At 41.1% G+C, this 17,682-nt stretch overlaps 3 protein-coding genes across 3 annotated transcripts in view; all 3 read left to right on the top strand.

The window, feature by feature from the left end:
- The window catches only part of ccdc78 (coiled-coil domain containing 78), a 36,388-nt gene extending 35,332 nt beyond the window's left edge, over positions 1 to 1,056 (top strand). The window contains exon 15 of the mRNA XM_039616079.1: positions 599 to 1,056. The gene's annotated coding sequence lies outside the window, so the exon portion shown is untranslated. The remainder of the gene's footprint in view (positions 1 to 598) is intronic.
- A 4,094-nt stretch (positions 1,057 to 5,150) lies between these two features.
- On the top strand, positions 5,151 to 12,026 carry stub1 (STIP1 homology and U-Box containing protein 1). Its single transcript, XM_031739321.2, has 8 exons — positions 5,151 to 5,298; positions 6,031 to 6,246; positions 6,418 to 6,616; positions 7,773 to 7,938; positions 8,045 to 8,120; positions 8,256 to 8,312; positions 9,353 to 9,469; positions 10,228 to 12,026. Exons 2-8 carry the CDS (start codon positions 6,133 to 6,135, stop codon positions 10,351 to 10,353), a joined length of 855 nt encoding a protein of 284 aa, XP_031595181.1. The 5' UTR covers positions 5,151 to 5,298; positions 6,031 to 6,132; the 3' UTR covers positions 10,354 to 12,026.
- Positions 12,027 to 13,161: 1,135 nt separating this feature from the next.
- crp1 (C-reactive protein 1) lies at positions 13,162 to 16,747 on the top strand. The gene is made up of 3 exons (XM_031739322.2): positions 13,162 to 13,219; positions 13,342 to 13,417; positions 15,352 to 16,747. The coding sequence occupies exons 1-3, from the start codon at positions 13,217 to 13,219 to the stop codon at positions 15,960 to 15,962; spliced, it is 690 nt and encodes a 229-aa protein (XP_031595182.1). The 5' UTR covers positions 13,162 to 13,216; the 3' UTR covers positions 15,963 to 16,747.
- Positions 16,748 to 17,682: the final 935 nt, after the last annotated feature.

Below are 17,682 nucleotides of genomic sequence, written 5' to 3'. Positions count from 1 at the left end.
CTGCACACAGAGGGCTGCTCGTACCAAATTTGTGAAAAAAAAGGCAAAAAATAAAAATCATCTGTGTTATTGTAGGAATTTAAACTTCTTCAAATGTGTCTCAGGTTAGAAAGATCCAGCTGGGTGAAACAGGAAGTGACGTTAAATACCTGATGGATCTTCAAGTTTATGTATTCAACCAAAGGAGCAATTCAATGGACATGAAGAGGAAAATTCTAACAGAGAGCATGATGTGTGTTCATTTATGCATGAATAAGCAGTCAGATTGCAGTGTGTTTGCAAACATTTTTAGACATATATTTGAGAACATGAATAATTTACCCTTTTCCTGTGTTGATCTTATTATAGAAAACAAAGTAGAACTACTTTTTGTGCATTTATTTCTCTACACTTTTGTACACGTTGCATTCAGACCTACTTGAAGAAACTGCCATAAGTCTATAAAACGTTTGTCTGTTCAAAATGAGCAAATTCACCTAAGAGCCACCACTGTGGATAAATGCTGCTTTTGTGTCTCCCATTTTGAACCTGGGGTTTCGCTCAGTCCTAAGGAGAGTGCGTTCATCCCCCTTTTTTTCCCTTCTTTTTGTCTTTTCAGGCTTTTTGGCGCTAAATAGTGGAGACCGCTGCCAAATGGGAAAACGACTACACACAGAGAAAGAAAGACCAGACTCAATCAGGAAGTGGCAGCTTTTCAGCTGTGCCAGAGGAGCCGGGCAACTTCCTGGTCTCGTTGCCAAGGTGACTGGAAGCGCGGCCAGCTGGTGCAGTGGGCAGCCGTTGGGTTTGATGGGGGGGTTGACGACGGTTGGTATATTGGACGGGAGGAGTCGGTGAAAAGCTGTGATGGAGGGAGTTTAAATGTAAGCAATGAATGCTTTAACACAGTGGACCATTTTAATTGATTATAATGTGCAGTGTTTCAGTGTTATTTGCTTTCTGATAAGCACCAAATCTGTTCACTTTCTCCCGCCTTTTTAGCATGCAGCTTTGTTTACATAGATTTTTACACCTGGGAAATGCACAGAAAACTTTTTGCTTAATAAAACTGGCTGAAGAGGGCGTGTTTATGTTTATTCTTGCAAAAACTCAACAATGACCAAAGCATTTGCAAATCAAATGCACTTACAAAACTTGAATGCAATCCCAGAAATGATTTATTTGAAGTGTGGGCCTAATTTTATTTATTTTACCAAGTTAGTGTTATTAATAATTCAGTTAATTTAAATTATGGGCCTTCTAATGTTTATTTTTGCTTATTTGATAAGTATGCAGTTAAGGACAATTAATAAAAAGACAACTGAACAATAGAACATCCATCATACACATCAACACAATGAATATAAAAACAGAGATGTAAAAGGACAAGATTAATCCACTTCCTAATATGGCCTGTGCCCCAAACAGTACAGTGTGCTTACAATGAAATACACTACTTAAAATTACTTGTGTACCTGTCTTAAAGCATGTGTGGGTAAATATAATTAATTACATTATAATTTCTAATAAAAACACGTTGAAATTCTGTGTAATTACTGGGGAATTATGCTGTTAGTCACAGGCCGTATTAGAAAGTGTTACCGTCCCTCATCATTTTGCTCCAGGGTAAAGTAACGAGCCATCCCTGCTGTAGAGACAAACACTATAGAAATATTATAAGAGTATAATTATCATGTTTTCTTAAAAGACAGAATTCTGATGTACAGTGAGAAAACTGGACTGGGTGCAAATAAAGAAGGAATCTAAGTAGATAAGAAAATACATGTGAAAGAAGCTAATATTGATTCCTCACAAACTTGTAACAGTGCATACAACAGATTTTCTTACATAGAATTATTGCTGATATGTAACACTTAATTTTACTGTGGAAAAAGCACACAGTTAAGATGTAAGTGCAATTCATTAACATCTTAAATAGACTCTCACTTGTTAAAAAAACAAACAAAAAACGATTACGTTGAGTTTATTAAAGTTTTTTTTTCCCAGCAGTAAACTGTGAAGGTTTTTCTGATATTGTGTCCATTCCAATTAAAATCAGGAGGGAAGACTTTTGTGTTCTTGGGACCTACAGATTAGTTAGATAGGTGGGTGTTCTGGAGGATCGGGGGACCAGGCCGGTGGAGATAGGTAAACACAGCTGGGGGACACACAGGGCTGGGTGGTTCTGTGTTGTAGAGGCCCCCTTCACACATTTATCAGTGTGTTTGCTCAGGAGATGTGGCTTAATCTTCACACACTGATCTCTGTGTGGAGTCTTTACAGAGGCCCAACAGGCTGGGATGAAAGTGACCCTGTCCCTAACTCATCTTGCTAATTCCTCCACTGCTAAACTTGAATGTTGTGCATATGATAAAGTCCCATAAAGGTCATCTATAGACCTCTCTGTGGGTGGGATGTTACCTCGCATATATATGCCGAATTTTTCCCCCCTAATCTGACCCCTCCTTGAGAATATTAAAATAGAACTGTGATGAAAGGTTTTTAATATTTTTGCATATCATGTGTTACTTTAATTTTAGTACAATTTTATTTCGTTCATTTTTATTTTTAATTTTCTCCAGTATCAAAGAAACTTTTTTAACCATTAAAAAAAAATGTTCGGAAGAAGTTTTATCATCCAGCGCCTCCTGCTGGTGATTTGAGGTTGTGCGTCTCTTCTTCAGCCTCATGATGCATGTAGGCTGTACAATAGGCAGAGTAGTGCAGTAAAGAATGCAAAAATAATAGTAGGGGGGAAAACTGAGAGATCATTGAGGAATTAAATTATATATATTTGAATAATAACCAGAAAAAAATGAGTGGAAAGTACGTCTGAGAGAGAGATGATATTTTGATGCACTAATATCTCATTAGCCAATCACATGACAGGATCTCAATGCATTTAGGGATGTAGATGTGGTCAAGACGCCCTGCTGAAGTTCAAACTGAGTGTCTGAATGGGGAGGAAAAGTGATTTTGCCACAAAACCATCTCTATGTTTTACAGAGAATGGTCTAAAAAAAGAGAGAATATCCAATCAGCTGCAGATCTCAAACCAACGCAGCACCTTTGGGATGTTGTGGAACAGAAGATTGCCATCATGGATGTGCAGCCGACAAATCCGCATGAAATGTGCGATGCTCTCATCTCAGTATGGACTAAAATATGACGGGAATGTTTCCAGCACCTTGTTGAATCTGTGCCATGAAGAATTAAGGCAGTTCTGAAGGCAAAATAGATCCAATACAATACTAGTAAGGTATAACTAGTAAAGTAGTCAGTGAGTGTAGGTGCTTTCCTGAAGTTTATGGAAAAACATCATCTTAACAGTTCTCTGTTGAATTGATATGATATGCTTGCATGATTTCTTCAGGATAATGATCTAACTCTTACAGAGGCAGGAGCTGCTGAGTAGAAAATAATAGACTTCCTTCTTCTGTGTCTGTTTCTTGCTGGCTCACTGATTCACAACATGTTCAGTTTATATGAACCAAACAGGCTGTACACTGTATCTGTGCATCCCAGGGAGAACACACATAAAGATGAGGAGAACTCAACTCCAAGTGCAAACACTCACAGGTGGAGGTGCAGGGAGGAGTTTTTTTGAGAGAGAGAGGTGAAGAAACAGCACAAGAATAACAGAAGAAAGATAGAGTGGTGAAATACAGAGGGGAAGAGAAACCTTAGAAAAAAAGAGGGGGTAAGCGTGAAAGAAGGAGGAAAGAGAAAGAAAGAGGAATAACATAATGTGAAAGAAGTGGGTAGGAAGATAGGGCGAGGGGGTGATAGAAAGAGAAAAGGTAGATCGGCAATAAAGACAGATAGAAAGTGACGAGGTAATGGAGCGAGAGTAGAGAGGAGGTGGAGGAAGGATCTGGAAAAGGCTGGACACAGAGGAAGCTGCTGATGTCCAGGCTGAGCAACACAAACAGCATCCTCCTCCACCCTCCAGTCCCCGGAGCCCTTCTTATTCCTGTGCCAGATGCAGAAGTCTTTCATCCTTTCTGTTTCTTTCATAATTTCAGTTCCTCCCTCCCCCCCACGTTTTCTTTCTTTTCTAGTTTCTCATGCTCTTCCATGGTTCTCTACTCTGTTCACAACTCTCTTGAAACACCATAAATGTGTTTCATGGTCTCATCTAGAAAACAACTTCCCTCATTTAGAAGATAATAACTAAAAAGGAAACACAGGTCTTATGTAATTGCCTGTTGAGATGCACACAGTTTGACTCTATAGGGAGACAGAAACTGTGCAGCCGGTTGTACCTCCAGCTTTCAGGTCTGCAAAGCCTCTACACTGCAGATTTAATATAATACATATTTTATCAAGGATGGGTTAGTCTTCATCAGCCCTCCTCTCAGTGTCAGCTGACTCTGAGAAGCGCTTTTATTCTTGTATTTGAAGTGGAACTAAACCAATTTCTTTGGCATTTAAGTGCAAAATGTTTCATGGTTTTGTTTTCTGGAAAAGAACTTGTGACCTCATCACTGTGACAGCGTTGATTTTTATGTATGAACTTTACGAGTTAATATAAGTCATCCAAGACAATCAGTGTGAAATTTCTACTTTTTAATCTTTAATTTGCTCTGTGCAAAAGCAGTCATTCTTCTCTTCTCAGTTATTAGCTTTCTTTATTTTTCCCACAGTGGAAGTTCAGAAGGATGTAGCAGTCATTTAATGACTATTCTGGAGACAGAATAGGTGGATATATTACCTCTTTCATATCATCACAGATGCAATTTTGAGATGTTCAAAGGTTTGGTCCCTTTTTGTTAACTGTAAGTTTTGATAATTAATTTTCACATATGATTTTTTTTTTTTAAGGAAATGTATTCATATGAATGTAGATTGTTAAAATTAAGCGTGTCTCCTCTGAAGTAGGCTAGTTAAGAAGTGAAAGAGACAGGAACCAACAATAGGAACTAGAATAGCACACGAGGAGCTGAAGATGCTCAGATTTCCAAGGAAGCAAGCGAAAGAAGAAGAAGAATGCGCACCTTAGAAGACCGATTGCATGTGTGCAACTCGTAACTATGCTGATAGAAACTGTTTATACAGTTAGATGGTCATATTTAATTGTCTATTTTAGTTCATATTGATGTGGTGTGAACTGGGTGAACTTTAGGGTGTGCGCTGTATAGACGTGAAGCTGGACTGGTCATACTCCCGGCTTCCGTCGAGTTCGCGTCAAAGCGCTTGACGTCAGCATAACAACAACCTGTCATGACAGCTCGTATGGGGGAAAAATTAATCGATTAAAGATTTGATATTGAGTTAAATAAAACTGGTTTCTCTTGGATGTGGGATTCCTGCTGAAAGGTAAGAGCTGAAAACCGTAAAACCGCGAAACAAACCCTATACGGGACAAAAGCTAAACTAAACCTCAGTGAGCTGTGTGGAAAATAAGCTAACGTAGCGTTAGCTGGTTTTTCTTTTCTGTGGTTAACAAATTCCGAGGCGACTCTTTCAGTCCCACAAGTGTTACAGAACTAACCTACTAACTAGCTGCGGGTTATATCGAGTGAGTGAGCTTTACTGTCTTCAAACTAGCCAGCCACCCGGCATTAAGCGACAACATCGCTTACTGAGCTAGCTTAGCCAAGCTAGCATAGCAGCGATCTCTTGTCTGCTGGTAACCAGAGTTAGCAGCATTGTCCGTGTGTGTGCTTGTGTAACGGCTGTATTTCAGTTTTTAGTGAGCAAAACAATAGCGATACAGTTTATTAATACTGTTCGTCTACAGCTTTCAGCGTAACACTGCGCTTAAATGCAGTGCTAAGGACCGCGGCTGTGCGATGTTTGGTGATAGCCAGCTGTGCTGCTCATTGACTCGCCTCTGATGTCCGTCACATGAATAGTTAACTCGCCGGCGGTGCAGCCACCTCGCTGTAGTTTTCAGCTGTGAGCGCAGTCAGCAAATTAAACGGATGCCTTTTGGGTGGCATCAACCCACTGCACCTAATTCGCTCAAGACGCGCATTGCAGGTGCATTGCAGTGAATGTTCACTGAAACTGTGTCTCTGTGTTGTTGCTGTGTGTGTGTGACCCCAGGACGGACGGGGCGTTCTTAAACCTGTCGTTTAGCCAGCCGAAGAGACGGGGAACAGGATAGGGAAGCAGGGCGAGGCGGGCCCCGCGGAGCCGGTGGAGAAGATGGCCGGCAGCCCGGAGAAGAGTTCCACCGCGCAGGAGCTGAAGGAGCAGGGAAACCGGCTGTTCCTCTGCCGCAAGTACCAGGAGGCTGCTACGTGTTACAGTAAAGCTATTGTGAGTAATTTCTGACACAAATGCTGCAGTGAGGTCTTTTTTTAATTTTTAATTTTTTATTAAAGTTGAGTTAAGTGAAACGAAGTGGATGCAGATTCCCTCTGGATGAAAAATGAGGTTACACTGCCCTGAGGTTACAATGCACGTTTATTGTCCGCTGATTCTCTACAGAACCGTAATCCATCAGTGGCAGTATACTACACCAACCGAGCTCTCTGCTATGTGAAGCTGCAGCAGCATGACAAAGCCCTGGCAGATTGTAAGCACGCGCTGGAGCTGGACAGTCAATCAGTTAAGGCACACTTCTTCTTGGGTCAGTGTCACCTGGAGCTGGAGAACTACGATGAGGCCATCGGGAACCTACAGAAAGGTCAGAAAAAACTCCAGAATGATGGTGAAAATGCTGCTGGTGCATTGCACAAATTTACCCGTGCAGTTCCTCATTCATGTGAAAGTTAATTTGTGAAGATCAGTGAGGCCTCAGAGGGTTGGGAGCACTTCTCTGAGGCACAGCATATGTTTGCATGAGCTGTTGTCAGTGTAATGATATGTTAGAAGGAAAAAAAGCTGGAATTTTGTCTCCACTCAGTGTTATGGTTGCTTCTCTTGGATGAAGCTTCACTATATAAAATGATGTATGAATGTGCAGTTACAGAAAGTAATTCAGTGATCACTTAAACGCAAATCTAACTCTAACCATGATTTGTGACTACTAGTTTTGCTTAGTTTATAAAAACTGGAAGCCCGCCTATTACTCGGTCGTGAAAATAGACCAGAGTAATTCCACAACTTAATGAATAACTCATAGTATAGGAGAGCCTTTCACCAGCTTAGCAAAACTTGTTTTGGGATGTTCCTCCCTGCATGCAGAGCCTGTATCTTTGGCAAGTTTGGCTTGCAGATATTTCTGCAGGTCGAACTCCCTGCAGACTCCCTGAGCGCTTTATCGCAGTGCTTTGTGCAGCTGCTGACTTTCAAGTCAGCCCATGGCTTTGTTCTGGGCTGCAGCTGATCGATTAAGAAGAATAGTACACAAAATATGTGAGAGAAGTTATGTGCAGGTCATGGTTAGTCACTGTTAATGCAAACACTGATAGTGAATCTTAGGTAGCTACAGTTTAATCATGAACAAAAGAGAAACTCGGTTTGTTCTTTGGAGGAACTTTTTTTTGGGGGGGGGGGGTAAATATCAGCTTTTAGCAAACTGGCATGCATTAATGGTTACACATGGCTAATTACATTATTATCACACATGAATATTGCCAGTGCTATTTCCCATATGTATTTACATACATGCTCTTTACAATAACATGATACATCTTGCCTGTCTACAACATCAGTACGCTGATTAGTAAAGTAATAAGAGCTGCAAATCAGAGGGTTAGTGGGAACACTGCTGGATGTTTGTATTGTGGATTCAGAACTGTCGCACTCCTAACATCTTTGAACCTACCTTGTGCGGATATTTTGAAGGCAGCGTTTTAACTGTAAAGCCATGTTGCTGTAGCGGTGTTTTTCTTTTACAGCTTATAACCTGGCAAAAGAACAAAGGCTGAATTTCGGAGATGACATCCCCAGTGCTTTGCGCATTGCCAAGAAAAAACGCTGGAACAGTATTGAGGAGAAGCGCATCAACCAGGAGAACGAGTTACACGCCTATCTGACCAAACTTATACTGGCTGAGAAGGAAAGGTGAGGCTTTGCAGCACCACTTTTTAATGTTTATTTTGATAATTTGGCATGTAGGTGTCATTTTGTCTTGCATGGATAAATTTAAATTAGCTCCATATTTTTGCAGAGAACTAGAAGAATACAAAGAAAAACAAGATGACAATCAAAATGGAGGCGACGCTGCCAAGATCTCCTCAAAACATGTATGTTTTTACATTTTGTTTACTCTTTGTAATTAGTGTCACCCTAATGAACAAATATTAAACTGGTGTGTTTTTTAAAATGAAATTGAATATTCATTCATATGTCCGGTTGTTCTGAAACCCTGACGTGGAAAGGACAAGTATCTAATGGATATGGATGAGCTCTTCTCTCAAGTGGACGAGAAAAGAAAAGTGAGTACGATTTTTAACTAATGCTTCGTACTCGTGCAACGCTGACAAATCCATGATTAGCCTGCAGTGGGGCTAACACAGACAGATGCTAACAGTACACACATACCTACATCACACTGTAAATACACACACATTTGTTTCTTTCTGCAGTCAGGCTACATGCTAACATAAGGCTTGTGATCTCTTTAAAAATCCACTTAGACTTCAGATAAACAGCTACTTTTTATTTTCCACTGCTGCTGTTCCTATGGTAACGGTCACTGCTTGTGTGCCAAGGCTCTCGCTATAGATAGTTGTTGACTCGGCTGTGGCAATTGTCATGTAATTGAAACGACACCGTCGCGTCTGCCAGCAGAGTGTTTCTCTCCTGTCTGGCTCAGAAGGTGTTCTGCTTAGATAAAAGTTGATTCAAAAAAAGAGTTTCAACTTCAGTAACTTTGGGTTTGTGGCGCTTCTGTCGACAGTCTTTAATATATAATTGGTATAGAAAAAAGCTGAAAAGGGTGAGAAAGGAAAACCGATTAGTGTGGCTATAATTTGTTACCATTTTATAGCAAGAAAAAATTAACAGTTTTAAGCTATGACTCTAGGTTCTATGAGAGTTTACACCGTGGGCCACATAAACCCACTTTCATATTAAGTGGGCCCAACCAATACGAACTCCCTTTCCATCAGTCTAAGAAGTTAAACTGAAAATTACAAAAAAAAAAAAAAATCCCAGAAATTTCTATTGTAGAAAGTGGAAAAAAAGCAACTTTTTTTCTCATCTAATTGTTTATTTATTACCAAGTTACTTTAGTGTAATATGAATGGCCATGTGGAAGGTCTTTTTCAGTAGGAAATGCTATAAAACAGTTAAAAGTCCAATATTTACATTTTCTGATGCCATCCAGTGGGCCGGCTCAGAGTCTTTGCCGGGCCAATTCTGGCCCCCGGGCCTTATGTTTGACACCCCTGATTTTAGGGGATCGAGCCATGAACAGGATCTCTCAGTATTAGGTCAGAGTGACACTTCTTTGTATTTTGTTTGTTCCCGTCAGAAGCGAGAGATTCCTGATTATCTTTGTGGGAAGATCAGCTTTGAGCTGATGAGGGAGCCCTGCATCACACCCAGTGGGATCACCTATGATCGCAAGGACATTGAAGAGCACCTACAGGTGAAATGATTGTTACTTACAGTGCTGTGCAAAAGTCTTGAGCCCCGCATCTTGGCTTTTTTTTTTTTTTTTTAAAGCGGTCTTAAGCAATAGTTCTTTAGGCTTCCTGAAGCTCTTTCAACATTTTTCTGTGGACACCTGTTGCTTCTTCACTCAGTATTCAGATAAATGCTTTTTGTTTTGTTTTGTTTAAGCAACTTAAAGCATAAAAAAGCACCTAACTCAAAGGTTGAACCAGTGCTGTATCTACACATAACAGACAACTGAGCAAAAACACTATTTAAATTGTATCTTTAAGCTCGTTTTCACTAGCAGCGTGTCTCATAAACACATCATTTGTTGCAATTCCTGTGGTTGAATCTATGAAAAATGCCAAGGATATTTTGCACCAAATGTCCAAATTTTTCTGGTTCAGATTGTCATCAGTGCGTCCTGACGACTACTTAAAGAAATGACAAAAGTTGAGACTGTGTTAAGACTGTGCTGAAAAATAAAGATGGTCATGCCAAATATTGAAGTTCGAGCTCCCTAGAATTGTTCAACTCTCTTTTGCCTTCTGTCCTGCATTTCAATGTATGCTGCACATTTATAATTAATGTATAATTAAAATAAGGGTAAAGGAGGACCTGTAATGTCCAGCAGTAGGGTTTCATTCTGCCAGAGTAACATTTCATAGCGCAAGTGTGCTTCTTTTTTTCTTATTTTCATAAAATCATCCACTGATGCTAACACTGTGTCTTAATGTGTTCCCTGTGCAGCGAGTTGGTCATTTTGACCCAGTGACCAGGAGTCCCCTGACCCAGGATCAGCTGATCCCCAACCTGGCTATGAAGGAAGTGATAGACGCCTTTATCCAGGAGAACGGCTGGGTGGAGGACTACTGAGGAGAGAGCTCCCATTGCTCCTTCATGCCCCAAAACCCAAACACAAAGCCTGGATAACACAAGACTATAGAGAACAGATCACCCCTTGCCTGGATATGTGCTTTACACAAGCAGGAAAAGCCACACTAAGGACTACCAAACGGGAGCCACGTATCTTGGTCTGCCTCCTCTCCCTCCCATCTTCTCCTCCCTTATCCTCACCATCTGAGGCATCCATGGCCTGCTGCTCCCTTTAAAACCCCCTTTCATTCTGCTCCTTCTAGTCTTTCTCTCTGACTTCCTCTCTGTCATGATGTTTCTGGTCTTTTCAAGCCCGACTCCTGTCTCTACTCAAATATGGGCCTCTCTCTCAGGTCCTCCCTCTTCTTCTCTCTTTCTCTGAGTGCCACAGTCGTCGGAAAGCATCACCATTGCACTCCAGTGTTTCACACAAACCATCAATTATTTTAAAAAAAGAAGAAGAAAAAAAAAAATCCACACTTTTGGTGGCAGAATTGATGAAAACATTGGCTTTTTATTTGACGTTTACTGTAGTATTTTCTAGTCATCTTTTTTCATTAAGTAATTTAGCATTCGTCCACTTCTTAATGTACATTTATCGAAGTGGTAACTAAAATGCCAAAAACCTGTCGCGAACGAGGGTTGTTTGTATGCAAGTTTTAAATAATTGATAATCGGAAAGGGAAACGAGTCCCTTTCTCATACGGCCACCTCACCACAGTGTAAGTTTTTAGTAGTTTGTTCAGTTTTATTCACATATCAATCACACCCCATTACAGACAATTGAGGTGAACTGAATGTATTCATTATATATTCCTTAGGTTTGGACTTGACCTTCAGTAATTCAAGATGCTTTTTTTAAGTATCAGGACAATGTTAAGGTTTTCATGACGAGCCTTGAACTGAAAGGCCTTTAAACTGGAAGCAGAAAACAAATTGCTGTATTACAAAAAAACCCAATAAATAATGTGTTCTTTTTGCTGGATGATAATTTAAAACCTTTAAATGTTTGAATTGGACCGATAACATCAGCTGCTTTGAGGACCGGTCCGTGCTGTCTGTGTCTCGTGCTGTTTACCTGGTATGACAGTGGACGCTCGCATCAAGCATGAAGTGAATTTTCTTCTCCTTTGTATCAAACTACAAAGATAAGCTGTGTTTCTGGGGTTTTTTGTTTTTCCACCTTCTCGCTGTTGATTTTTATGCACATTCTCCTCACAGTTTCCAAGAAATCGGCTGCAGAAGCTTGCGGAAACCAATCGCCTGTGTGAACCTAACTTTAAAGTTTAAAGAAGTTAAAGTTCCCTAGCATCGTGGCCCCCCGACCCGTTTCACAGAAATGCTGGAAGAGTTACAAAACCGTATCTCATCTGTACCTCAGTCTCTCTCTGCAAACCGCAATTTTAGTCGAGTGCTGTTAGTTTACAGGCTTTTTCAGCTGAATGTGTCTGTGTTGAATTAGGCCTGTTAGTGGATTGTATTGGGGTGCAGGCGGTGTACATAATTTGCTGATGTATTTCAGGTTTTATTTCTTGAAAAAAATATTCTTTTTTGTTATGTTTTTTTTTCTCTTGAACTCCTAGAGCTCGAGAAACTGTATTAAATGTAGATATGTTGATAACATAAACACCTGATTCAGTTTTTGTTTGTCCCCATTAAACCGTGAACTACGAGGTCGTTTGTTCTGGTGTTTCTGTTTATTTAAACAAACAAAAATTCATTAAAGACCACCACACAAAATTCCAGCTTTACAGATGATTTTAATCCTGCAATAAATGCTGATTTGGTGAATCGGGCTGTAGTTTGATTCGATGGTGTTTTTTTGGAGGTTTTTTTATATGAGAATGAAAGATGTTTAGATTTTCTTCCTGCTGCATTGCGCAATTTCCCTATTTTTGAATTGTGAAATCTGCATTAAAACCTTCATAGTTTTAAAGCTGAGGCTGATAATTCATCTATTTTTCTACAGCTTATCTTGGTCCAGGTCACATGGGTAAAGTATTTATTTAAAGGACTTTGTTGGTTACTTTTGGAAACTTGTTTCTGCTACTGAAAACTTTTTTTTGTGCCATTTTTAAGTCGAGTCTACTTAGCCATGTACTTGTGGATTTTATGGTGCGTAAAGGGACAAAGTGTCATACGCATTAACATCTGTCTAGACCTGCTAATTATGTGCTGCTGACTTGTACTTCCAGCGTGTTTGTGCCACCCAAAGAGTGTACTGCCAGGAGGCTGAGGGGCAGTAACTAACATCCACTGCTCTGTCACAGTTCTTGAAAAACCTGTTTATCCATCTGTTTTCTTCCAGTCAAAGGGAAACCTTTTCCAGCTGTCATAAGAGGAGAGGTGGGGTGCATCCTGGAAGAAACTAAATTGCAGTGTTGCAATACACTGGCAACCTGTCCAGGGTGTGCCCAACTGCAACCCTGACCTGGTGACGGAAGAAAGGAATGAAGGAAGGAAGGAGTTACAAGTTGTTAGGTTGTGAAAAAATCAACAAAAAACCCCAAACATTTGCACAGTCTGAAGCCCGTGTAACAAATAATGGACCACCAGCTGAAAACCTTTAAGGTTTGCCTAATGCAAGAGTTGCTGTGATTTTCATGCATTCATGCTAGAGGCTCTGATGTAAACACTCCATGCTGGTTGATGGTGATGCAGACAGAAGTAGATGAAACGATGTGAGCGTGGCTCAGTCACATGTACAGACGGTGTCACCCACCCCTCACACACCAGGCCTATTGTCAGAGCATCATTGAAAGAGCTGACGTCAGGGCCTGTGCAAGGAGGGAAGAGGACCAGGCACGGGTCACTTGAGTGGGAAAGAGTTGGCAGCAGAGAACATCAACAACACAACATTAAAATGGTAAGAAAAGCAGTTTTTTGCTGTAATTTTGCACACGCTTATCTTTTTTTTTATATAACTTGATAGTTCAGTAATTGATATCAGTCTGGAGCTGCTGTCAGATGCTTGTTTGTGTGTTGCAGAGCATCAACGCTGTGAAGTTTGGTGAGGCTCTGCTGGGTGTTTTATTGCTTGTGACTTTCTCCTCATCCACACAAGGTATGCATTTAAAAACTATGTTTTATAGGCAAAAAATGAGTTTGAGAGTTTGTGAACAAAACCCATTGCTAGAGATTGATCAAGCTATTTATTCCTTTTGATCATACCTAAATTTTCCATGTACAAACTCCTTAAGTCAGTTTTGAATAAAATAAATAAATAAATGTTTTTGGCAGTTTCTCATAAGCTTCCAATACTCCCAGCTCGTTTCTTATAGTTCAGACTCAAGGAATAAGAACAACGCCGAGCATTAATGATTTGCTGGGGATTACTGAAAGCTTAGTGATGACCGAGCTTTGGTGTGCAGGCCTTAACATAAGAAATGCTGTGAGTCCAGACAGTCACACACTGGTTTTGTCTTTCCATACAACTGACTGCCAGATGTCCACAGGCACATCTCGTTTCACGTTGCATGTTTAGATTAATGTCTGCGCTTTCTGGTGTAAAATTAAAGTGAGGTGATGTTCCTGGGTATAAAGTCTTTTTTCCATCTCCAACAGCAGAACATTTTGTTTCAGTCGTTTTCCGCCTTTAATGATCAAATTTGTTTGAATCTGGGACGTCTGCTATCTTTTTAAAACTATTGCTCATTTAGCAGGGGCGTAATTTCCAGGGGGGTTAGGGGGGGGTATGACCCCCCCCCCAATAAAATTATGAATTATCTTGCATGAATAGGCTGTTAAATTTCTTTACTCATTTCAGTTATTACCAGCAAAATAGTTGCATGTTTAATCATCTGGGAATTTACCCAGATTTATTTATTTGTTCAGACAGAGATCTTGACCCTCCCAATGTTCAGCACAAAGTTACGCCGATGTCATTTAGTCCAGGTTTAAAAAAATGTTTTTTGATGAACTCACTTACCACTTTATTAGGTACATCCTGTTAGTTCCAGGTTGGACCCGCTTTCACCCTTACTGCCTTAAGCTGAAAACGTTTTGGTCCTTACTGATATGACAGCATCCTGCTGCAGATCCATGATGCTAATCTTCAGTTCCACCACATCCCAAAGGCACACTTTTGGATTGAGATCTGACTGTATTTAGTGAACTTGCGGTCATGTTCAAAAAACCAGTTGCAGATAATTTGCGCTTTGTGACATAGAGCGTCATCTTGCTGGAAGCAGCCATGAGAAGATGCGTACACTGTGGACATAAAGGGATGGATTTAGTCAGGAACAATACTTAGGTAGGCTGTGGTGTTTAAACGATGCTCAGTCGATACTAAGAGGCCCAAAATGTGCCAAGAAAATATGCCCTCTGCTTTAAGATTCAACATGTTGGTCATTAAGATGCTCTTCTGCATACCTTAGTTATGGCAAGTGGTTATTTGACTCTCTGCTGCCTTCTTATTAGCTCGAAGCTGTTTGGACATTCTCATCTGATCCCTGACAACAACAAGGCATTGTCACCCAGAGAATCGCCGTTTGCTGCATATTCTCTCTCTCTCTCACTCTCGGGTATAAAATCAGACCACTCTCTGTAAACCCTGGAGATGGTTTTGTGGGAAAATCCCAGCAGATCAGCACTTTGTGAAATACTCAGACCAACAAACACATTCAAAGTCACCTTTCTTACCCTTTCTGATGCTCAGTTAGAACTTCACCATGACCATGTGCACATGCCTAAATGAAATGAGTTGCAACTTTGTGGTTGGCTGATGTATTTGCATTAAGTAGCAGGTAACAGGTGAACCTAATGAAGTGGCCGATGAGTGTATATATTGCATTTATTTGAACTAAGTTGCCGTTGTTTTAAAGCTTGAGAATCTGGTAGCCTTGTGTACTGATAGGCAATTTAAAAACAGCAATAGATTAAAAACAGCTTTAAAAAACTACTTTTATTATCTCACCTTCATTCAAATAATTAGAAAAGCTTTGCATAATCGTACCTGTATGTCATAAACTCACAGATTTATCGTCTTGTTAACCGCAGTGGGTCTGAGCGACAAAGTCCTGGTCTTCCCCTATGAGACGGACTTCAGCTACGTGGCCTTGATCCCGCAGAAGGAGATGGGGCTGAAGGCATTCACCCTCTGCATGCGTGTGGCCACCGAGCTGCCGGAGGAGCGACAGATCATCCTGTTCGCCTACCGCACAGCCGACTACGATGAACTCAACGTGTGGCGCGAGAAGGATGGCCGCATCTCCTTTTACCTGAGCGGCGACGGCGTCTTCTTTCACCTGCCCCCACTCACCACCTTCCGCACCAGCCTCTGCCTCACCTGGGAGTCGCGCACCGGCCTAGCTGCCTTTTGGGTGGACGGGAAGCGTAGCACCTACCAGGTCTACAAACCCGGCCACACCATCCGTCCAAAGGGCACCGTCCTCCTGGGGCAAGATCCAGACAAACACCTGGGAGGCTTGGAGGCCACGCAGAGCTTTGTGGGGGAAATGACAGATCTGAATATGTGGGACTATGTGCTCTCCAGGAGCATGATCCAGGGCTGGCACTACGGACACAAAGTCCCCAAAGGGAATATCTTCGACTGGGCCACCATGGAGTACGAGGTGACCGGGAATGTGATGGTGGTGGATGATGACTGACTCAATTTGAAGTCCAGAGCAGAGATGGATGAGGCTTTGGAGGTCGGTGTGGGACTTGCGTGTCTTCTTTTCCTTCTTAGATTTAGTGTTTTATTTTGTGACCCTTTAACTGTTCTGAGGTGAAGTTCTTCACATTAACACTACATTAGAAACAAGGTAAATCTCAAACTCAAGAGTTGATGTTGCCAGATATGTCCATAAGGGGGCACTCTATGCCAGTTCACACCATTACAGCAAGCTGTCTAAAATTAAGCATCAGCTATATATCATCATTTTTTAAATTATGAAAATCCAGATTTATTTAAATGTGTCAATCTTAGCTTTGTTTGCATATTTCAAAGAGTAGTGCCAAATGACTAAGACAACGCCTTACACCATAATGCTTCAAGCAGCCATTAATAATATAGAATTGAAACTCAAAGCTGCAATGCATCTTCAAGTTAAGACAATTATTTACAAATAAAGATATGTATCTGCAGAATTAAACACGCTGTAAGAAAAACACATTTGTCAGTTTGTAACGTTGTGGTTAAAACCGTGGAGGAGATACTGGAACAGCGAGCAGAGGCAGGTATTATTTCTGCAGGAGACCAAATGATTTAAAGCGCACCGAGAGACAAATAGCAATCACTGTGTTTGCCGTTACGTTGCCTTTGGTTAGCGCGCTCACTCATGAATTTTCCATGTTTCAGCTGATGTAAGAGCGCTTTTGGGTCTGAAATAAAAGGCGTGCCGTGTGCATAACTAATAATGTTTGTTATTAAAGAGAGTGCTCCATCTTTGAACTCTGGCAGCTTCCTCTTCATAATCGTCTGCTTCTTTTTCCACACAAATTAAAGAGTTTTTGCTCAGCTCATATATGACGATATGGTTCAGCTCCTGATGGAAGGGCAAAAAAATCACATTTTTATAGAAATGACATATGTGCCTCTTAAATCAGTGTGTTACCACTCTCCTGTACCCCAGGAGTAAAATCTCAATTTTAAGCTTTAAGTGACAGCTTCTCACATGGAGTTTAAAGTTGACATTTTTACCACTGAAGCACAGCTAAATGGAAATTTACAGCACGGCGAATAAACCTAAGTGTTACTTGCAGAAATCGAGTCGTATGGAGTTGCTTCACTCACAAAGACGCCTCAGAATGAGCTCAGGGTCAGATCTTCTCCATCCAAGTGTAACACAGTAACCCTGAGTTCCAGCGCGTGCTGGCCCTGCCTGCCTGCACCACCGCCGTGACCTCCTTGCAGAGACGGCGGAGAAGTTTCCAGCACTCAAGCCCATGCAGGCTTCCTTGAGGGTGGGAAAGTGCTGCGTTCTTGTGTGTGTGTGTGTGTGTGTGTTTATTCTGACCAAACCAGCCGTCGGCTCTCTCGCAGCAGCTAAATAAGGAGAAGGCAGGGCCAATGAGTTCTGACTGCGGGTCAGCAGCCAAATGTTCCACCTTCTTGGATGTTGCAATGCATCAATCGCAGTGCCCACTCACTGTGTGGTAACACCTTTGTGGACCATCTGCCCATGCCTGGCTTCTTAGCCCTCTGGTACGTGCACACACACACAAACACACACACACACACACACACACGAAGAGCCTGATTTTTCCTTCTTTTTGCATCTCTACCCAAGAGGGATACTTCTTCTTTTATAGATACTTATAAATTGCTACCAATATAGTTTATATTGATAGAAATTCCAGTTTCAAAACTTATAAGAGGTTGCATAG

The sequence above is a fragment of the Oreochromis aureus genome, linkage group 8 (genome assembly GCF_013358895.1).
Source record: "Oreochromis aureus strain Israel breed Guangdong linkage group 8, ZZ_aureus, whole genome shotgun sequence".
Classification (NCBI taxonomy): Eukaryota; Metazoa; Chordata; class Actinopteri; order Cichliformes; family Cichlidae; genus Oreochromis; species Oreochromis aureus.
Note: the sequence above shows the minus strand (reverse complement) of the source record. Positions and strands in the feature narration are given on the sequence as shown.